Genomic DNA, 7,895 nt, shown 5'->3' with positions numbered 1-7,895 from the left:
AATCGAAACATTGCAAACATCTAAATCCTTAGCCTTAGCAATTAATTTTTCATTCTCAATTTTAAGGCTAGAGAGCGATGCATTCAAATTGTCAATCTTAGTGGTCAAACTAGCATTATCATTTCTAAGACTAACAATTGAATCATCACCAGTATGTAACTTCTCAACCTTAGCAATTAGTTTGACATTTTCATTTCTAAGGTTGGGAATAATATCATGTCAAGTGCTTAGCTCACTAGACAACTTTTCACATTTTTCTACTTCTAGAGCATAAGCATTTTTAACCTTAACATGCTTTTTGTTTTCCTTAATAAGGAAGTCCTCTTGGCTATCCAAGAGTTCATCCTTCTCATGAATAGCACTAATCAATTCATTCAATTTCTCTTTTTGTTGCATGTTAAGATTGGCAAAAAGAGTAAGCAAGTTATCCTCATCATCACTAGAATTATCCTCATCACTAGAGGTTGCATACTTAGTGGAGGATTTTGATTTTACCTTCTTCTTCTTGCCGTCCTTTGCCATGAGGCACTTGTGGCCGACGTTGGGGAAGAGAAGGCCTTTGGTGACGGCGATGTTGGCGGCGTCCTCGTCGGAGGAGGAGTCGGTGGAGCTCTCGTCGGAGTCCCACTCCCGGCAAACATGGGCATCGCCGCCCTTCTTCTTGTAGTACCTCTTTTTTTTCTCTTCTCTTTCCCTTCTTGTCGTCGCCCCTGTCACTATCACTTGATAATGAACATTTGGCAATAAAATGACCAGGCTTACCACACTTGTAGCACACCTTCTTGGAACGGGGCTTGTAATCTCTCCCCTTCCTTTGCTTGAGGATTTGGCGAAAGCTCTTGATGATGAGCGCCATTTCCTCGTTGTCGAGCTTGGAGGCGTCGATGGGAAGTCTACTTGACGTAGACTCTTCCTTCTTTTCCTCCGTCGCCTTGAATGCGACCGGTTGCACCTCGGGTGTGGAGGGGGCGCCTTGCTCGATGATTTTCTTGGAGCCTTTGATCATCAATTCAAAGCTCACAAATTTTCCTATCACTTCCTCGGGAGACATTAGCTTATATCTAGGATCACCACGAATTAATTGTACTTGAGTAGGGTTAAGAAATACAAGTGATCTTAGAATAACCTTGACCATTTCATGGTCATCCCACTTTGAGCTCCCGAGGTTGTGCACTTGGTTCACCAAGGTTTTTAGCCGGTTATACATGGCTTGCGGGTCTTCTCCTTGGTTGAGCATAAAGCGACCGAGCTCCCCCTCGATCATTTCCGGCTTGGTGATTTTGGTCACCTCATCTCCTTCGTGCGCGGTCTTGAGTACGTCCCAAATCTCTTTGGCGCTTTTCAACCCTTGTACCTTATTATACTCCTCTTGATTTAGAGAGGTGAGGAGTATAGTAGTTGCTTGAGAGTTGAAGTGCTCGATTTGGGCCACCTCGTCCTCATCATAATCTTCATCCCCTACGGATGGTACCTGTACTCCAAACTCAACAACATCCCATATGCTTCTGTGGAGTGAGGTTAGGTGATATCTCATCATATCACTCCACCTAGAATAATCTTCACCGTCAAATGTCGGTGGTTTGCCTAATGGGACCGAAAGTAATGGAGTATGTCTAGGAATGCGAGAGTAGCGTAGGGGAATCTTACTATACTTCTTGCGCTCTTGGCGCTTAGAAGTGACGGACGCAGCGTTGGATCCCGATGTAGAGGGCGATGAAGAGTCGGTCTTGTAGTAGACCACTTTCTTCATTTTCTTCTTCTTCTCGCCACTCTTGTGCGTCCTAATGCGTGAAGGGGATCCCTCCTTTTTGTTGCCGGACTCCCTTGATGGAGCCTTCCCGTGGCTTGTGGCGGGCTTCTCGCCGGTCACCATCTCCTTCTTGGCGTGATCTCCCGACATCACTTCGAGCGGTTAGGCTCTAATGAAGCACCGGGCTCAGATACCAATTGAAAGTCGCCTAGAGGGGGGGGGGTGAATAGGGCGAATCTGAAATTTACAAACTTTAAGCACAACTACAAGTCGGGGTTAGCGTTAGAAATATAAACGAGTCCAAAAGGGAGGACGAAAACAAATCACAAGCAAATAAGGCGGATGACACGGTGATTTGTTTTATCGAGGTTCGGTTCTTGCAAACCTACTCCCCGTTGAGGTGGTCACAAAGACCGAATCTCTTTCAACCCTTTCCCTCTCTCAAACGGTCACTTAGACCGAGTGAGCTTCTCTTCTCAATCAAACGGGACACTAAGTCCCCACAAGGACCACCACACAATTGGTGTCTCTTGTCTTGGTTACAATTGAGTTGGAAACAAGAAAGAATGAGAAAGAAAAGCAATCCAAGCGCAAGAGCTCAAGAGAACACAATTGTCTCTCTCACTAGTCACTATTTGATTGGAATGATCTTTGGACTTGGAGAGGATTTGATCTCTTTGTTTGTGTCTAGTATTGAATGCTATAGCTCTTGTATGAGGTGAGAAGGCTGATAACTTGGATGCAATGAATGGTGGGTGGTTGGGGGTATTTATAGCCCCAACCACCAAAGTAGCCGTTGGTGGAGGCTGCTGTCGTATGGCGCACCGGACAGTCCGGTGCGCCACTGGACACTGTCCGGTGCGCCAGCCACGTCACCCGGCCGTTGGGTTCTGACCGTTGGAGCTTCTGACAGCTGGGCCACCGGACAGTCACTGTTCACTGTCCGGTGCGCCTTCTGGCGCTGCTCTGACTTCTGTGCGCACTGTAGCGCATTAACTGCTCGTTGCAGACGACCGTTGGCGCTGTGTAGCCGTTACTCCGCTGGCGCACCGGACAGTCCGGTGAATTACAGCGGAGCGGCTCCCAGAATTTCGGAAGGTGGCAAGTTTGGAGTAGGGTTCCCTGGTGCACCGGACAGTCCGGTGCGCCAAACCAGGGCACACTTCGGTAGTCTTTTGCTCTTTTTATTTGAACCCTTTCTTGGTCTTTTTATTGGTTCGTTGTGAACCTTTGGCACCTGTAGAACTCATAATCTAGAGCAAACTAGTTAGTCCAATTATTTGTGTTGGGCACTTCAACCACCAAAATCAATTAGGAAAAGGTGTAAGCCTATTTCCCTTTCAGCCGGCCCGGAGCACGGCACGGCCCGTAGTGCCTGGTCACGGCACGGCACGGCTGGAGCCGGGCTCGTGCCGGCACAGCCCGATGGGTAGTGTCGTGCTTGGGCCGAGCACCGGGCACGCTAGGCCGGCACGGGCACGACCCGATTAGCCCCTAGGCACGGTTAGGCACGATTATGCATGATTAGATCCAAGCACGACTAGTTAGCTATGTGCTGTACTCTTTTTTCTATCTAGGGTTTTCTCACAAGGTTGAGTTTTTACCTAGATAGGTTTTTAATGAGTCAGCCATTGCACTAAACAACTCAATATTAACTATTTTAGTATGTTTTAACTGTGTTTGTGAATGTCTGACTAAAATTCTGTGGTGTAGTGCTAAATGGGCTAAATGGGCTAAACGGGCCTACCGTGCCGGCACGGCACGGCTAAGCAGGCTTAGTACCGTGCTTGAGCATGGTCTTAGGCACTAGTGCCGTACCGGCACGGCGCAGCTATTAAACGGGCCAAACGGGTCGTGCCCTAACCGTGCCGTGTCTGGCCGTGCCCGGGCCGTGCCGGGTCGGGCCGCCCATTTGGCCATGTATACCTCACACTGCAAACGGCTGCATGAGGTTAGGAAACAGTACAAGCTAATTACCCACAACATTGTTGGCAATCGTTAAGTAGGAAAGAGTTTTATTTACAAGAGGAACAACGGCTCCAGGCGTCCAGGGCAAGCCCAAAAAACCACGGTCATGATCATGCTATCAAGTACGTATTCAAATGCATGAATATCAAGTACGTATTCTCATAATCAAGAGTGAACAACCGTAGTTGTTTGTGTTTCATCAACACGTGTGTTTGGCCCAATGCATCTCATTCTCATCTACAAGATGGAAGCACACCGCAACAAGTTAACATGACTGGGAGATAATAGCCATCGATATTACCAATATAGCCGCAGATTGCCTCCTGCTGATTTTTTGTTCTAGGTGAGCAAGGATTTGTTCCTCGGTACGATGCGCGCTCGGAACGGGTGCTTCATGACGGTGGTGAAATCCACGGTTTCTTCCATGTTGACGGCCTCTCCCTCCGCCGCCGGCAGCCACTCCAGCTCCCTCACGAGGCTTCCCACGAAGTACTCGGCGTGGTGCATGCCCAGCGCGTACCCGGGGCACATCCTCCGGCCGGCACCGAAGGGCATCATCTTGATCTCCCTACTCCCCGTGATATCCACGTCGCACCCCTCGCCGCCGTCCAGGAACCTCTCCGGCCGGAACTCGCGCGCGGCAGTCCACACCGCCTCGTCGCGCCCGATCTCCGCCACCAAGAAGTTCACCTCCGCGCCTTCAGGCACCGTGTAGCCGCCGATCTCCGCCGCGTCGCCGTCGCTCCTCACGCCGTGAGGGATGAGGAAGTGGGCCGGCGGGTGCAGCCGCAGGCCCTCGAGCACGACGGCTTTCAGGTACGGGAGCGACTGTAGGTTGCCGGCCGAGTCGTCGAGGGCGTCGGGCTTCACTCTGGTCACCTCCTCGTACACCTTGGCCTGGACGCCGGGATTGTTCGCGAGCTCGGCCATGATCCACTCCACCAGGGTCACCGTCGTGTCCGTCCCGGCGTTGAGGAACTCGGAGCAGAGGCTGACGATCTCGGCGTCCGTGAGCGGCCGGCCGCCCTCGCCGGGCACCCGCAGCGCGAGGAGGGACTCGGCGTAGCACGGCGGGCGGCCGTCCTCGCCATGCCGGCGCGCGGCGTGGATCAGCGGGGCAAACAGCTCGTCCAGCCTCCGGCGCACGGCCACGTGCGCCTCCCACCGCTTGCGGAAGATCCTCTTGGTGAGCGGCGGGAAGAAGGCGAATACCGGAAAGGCGGTGAAGGAAGCGAGCACGTGGCGCTCCAGCGCCTCGATCTCGTCGACCGTGCCCTGGCTGAGCCGAGCGCCGAAGCACATGTACACGAGCAGCTCGAACATGGCGCGCCGCAGGAACGGCCTCACCGTGACGGGCTCCGCCTCCTCGAAGGAGGAACCACGTTCTTGGCTGCGCGTGAGCAGGCTTGTGACGAGCGCCTCGCACGCCCAACGCCTGGCGGGCGCGAAGAGGCCGACGCGGGCGCGGTGCAGCGCGTCGGCGGCGAGGTTGCGGCGGACGAGGCGCCAGTAGGGCCCGTAGGACGCGGTGTTGATGTCGCCGGCGCTGAAGAGCGGGTCCGGCTCGGAGAGCGGCGGACGGTCGGCGAAGGTGGCGCCGTCCCGCACGAGGACGCGGTGCGCGAGGCGGCGGTCGGCGACGAAGACGAGCGTGGTGAAGAGGTGGACGGAGATGACGGGGCCATGGCGCGCGTGCAGGTCCCGGAGCAGCGGGGTCAGGTCGAAGATCGATCGCCGCAGGGCCAAGAATTTGGCCAGGAACACCAGCGCCGGTGGTCCAGGAGGGAGGGCGCTCTTGCTCTTAGTTGACTTGCCGCGGCGGTGAAACAAGAAAATAAGCGAGACGAAGAAGGCGATGCAGCAGCAGAGGAGCGGGGTCGTCGATGTGTTGGAGGCAAAGCCGCCTACGAGCTCCATGGCTGACTGGCTGGCTGCTGTTGCAACGATGCAACCTCTGCTGAGCCTTGTCTCTATGAGGAGCGCCGGCGTGTTGTCAATCTGGCGGCAGCTCGATCAGCTCATCTTTCAGCTCACATGGCACGATCGTTTCTTCCAAAACGTAATGTTCTTTGATCATGTAAAAAAAAAGATGGCCTCATTCGTCTGTCGTGAACTACGATACGATAGATCGATGGGTGACTGGCTCTCATCGTTTAGAATTATATAGACACCATCGCAAATTGCGTTTGGACAAATCAGTCAAAATTTTAGAAGGGTTAGGTAGGCTCAGCCTTGAATTATGATATACTTACGCATAGACTCGTACATTCTGTGTAATGGGAAATGCTTCATGTACTGCTGCGTACTAGTTGAGTACGACCAATATCAATCTATGACTATTATTGTAGTCATTAACGCTGGAGTCATACGTGTAGCAGTGTTGCTAGTTGCTACGTCATAGCATCTACCCCTACTGTCCGGTGTTTGTGAAGGCAATTTTCCTTCCATAGACTACATAAAACAGTAGATGTTCGTTGTATAGGACGCGTTAGAAGGATGTAGATAGAGCATTTGACGTCCTCAAGGCTCGCTTCTATATAGCCTAAATCATTCTTTTTTCACTATTTACTAGGTGAATGCCCGTGCGTTACAACGGAAATATATAATACTATAATAACTTATATACAAATGTGTGTTATACTGTTAAGATGAGTCGTCTGTTAGCCCTAAATTTGCAAAATAACATGGAAAATCATGATATCAATGTGCAACACACACAGTTTCTTTGTACTTGCAATGTTTGGAGTGCAATGTTTGGAGCAACCTTTCTGATGTATTCTTCTCATTTTTTCAAGGATAAGATTTTAATGTGTATGACAAGCTTGCAACAATCGAGCTTGCATTGAGAGCACTTGGCACGTTCTATTTGAAACAGTGCATGCAGATAATTACTAAGAAGCTTTATTACATATATGTGAATTAACTTGCAATTTTCTTTGATTTTATATAACTAAAAATAGTCCTAACTATTCAATGGCACCTACAAAAATTGTTCACTTATGTGGATATGAAAGTGAAATAGGGTCAAACCTTTTCCTAAATAATTTTGGTGGTTGAATTGCCCAACACAAAATTGGACTAACTAGTTTGCTCTAGATTATGAGTTCTACAGGTGCCAAAGGTTCAACACAAACCAATAAAAAGTCCAAGAAAAGGTTCAAATAGAAATGAGCAAAACCAACCGAAGGCTGCCCTGGTCTGGCGCACTGGACTGTCCGGTGTGCCACCGGACAGTGTCCGGTGCACCAGGGAGAATCACTCTAAACTGCTCAGCTTCGGGTTTCTGGAAAATGCTCTCCGTTATAATTCACCGGACTGTCCGGTGTGCCAGCGGAGCAACGGCTAGAGCGCCAACGGTTGTCTGCAAAAGTGAACAGTGAACAGTGCGGACTGCACGCGCAGAGTCAGAGCAGGCGCCAGAAGGCGCACCGGACAGTGAACAGTACTTGTCCGGTGCACCACCGGACTGTCCGGTGGCCCCACATGTCAGAGCTCCAACGGTCGAACCCTAACGGTTGGGTGACGTGGCTGGCGCACCGGACTGTCCGGTGCACCCATCGACAGCAGCCATCCCCAACGGCCACTTTGGTGGTTGGGGCTATAAATACCCCCCAACCACCACACTTTAAGGCATCCAAGTTTTCAGCCATTGCATTCAATACAAGAGCTCTAGACTTCACTCCAAGACACAAACAAGAGATCAAATCCTCTCCCAAGTCCAAAGATCACTCCAAACATTTAGTGACTAGTGCGAGAGAGATATTTGTGTTCATTTGAATTCTTGTTACTTGGATCGCTTTTCTTCTTCCCATTCTTGTTCTCAACACCTTTGTAATCAAAGCAAGAGACACCAATTGTGTGGTGGTCCTTGTGGGGACTAAGTGTCCCAATTGATTGAGAAGAGAAGCTCACTCGGTCTAAGTGACCGTTTGAGAGAGGGAAAGGGTTGAAAGAGACCCGGTCTTTGTGACCACCTCAACGGGGAGTATGTTTGCAAGAACTGAACCTCGGTAAAACAAATCACCGTGTCACTCTTGTCATTTGCTTGTGATTTGTTTTCGCCCTCTCTTTTCGGACTCGATTTTATTTCTAACGCTAACCCCAGCTTGTAGTTGTGCTTAAAGTTTATAAATTTCAGATTTCGCCTATTCACCCCCCTCTAGGCGACTTTCAATTT

The 7,895-nt window shown here is 50.6% G+C and overlaps 1 protein-coding gene across 1 annotated transcript; it reads right to left on the bottom strand.

The window, feature by feature from the left end:
- Positions 1-3,863: 3,863 nt before the first annotated feature.
- LOC103649794 (cytochrome P450 89A2) lies at positions 3,864-5,879 on the bottom strand. Its single transcript, XM_008675506.2, has one exon. The coding sequence runs from the start codon at positions 5,633-5,635 to the stop codon at positions 4,058-4,060; it is 1,578 nt and encodes a 525-aa protein (XP_008673728.1). The 5' UTR covers positions 5,636-5,879; the 3' UTR covers positions 3,864-4,057.
- Between the last annotated feature and the right edge of the window lie 2,016 nt (positions 5,880-7,895).

The sequence above is a fragment of the Zea mays genome, chromosome 3 (genome assembly GCF_902167145.1).
Source record: "Zea mays cultivar B73 chromosome 3, Zm-B73-REFERENCE-NAM-5.0, whole genome shotgun sequence".
NCBI lineage: Eukaryota > Viridiplantae > Streptophyta > Magnoliopsida > Poales > Poaceae > Zea > Zea mays.
This window is presented reverse-complemented; position numbering and strand designations above follow the sequence as displayed.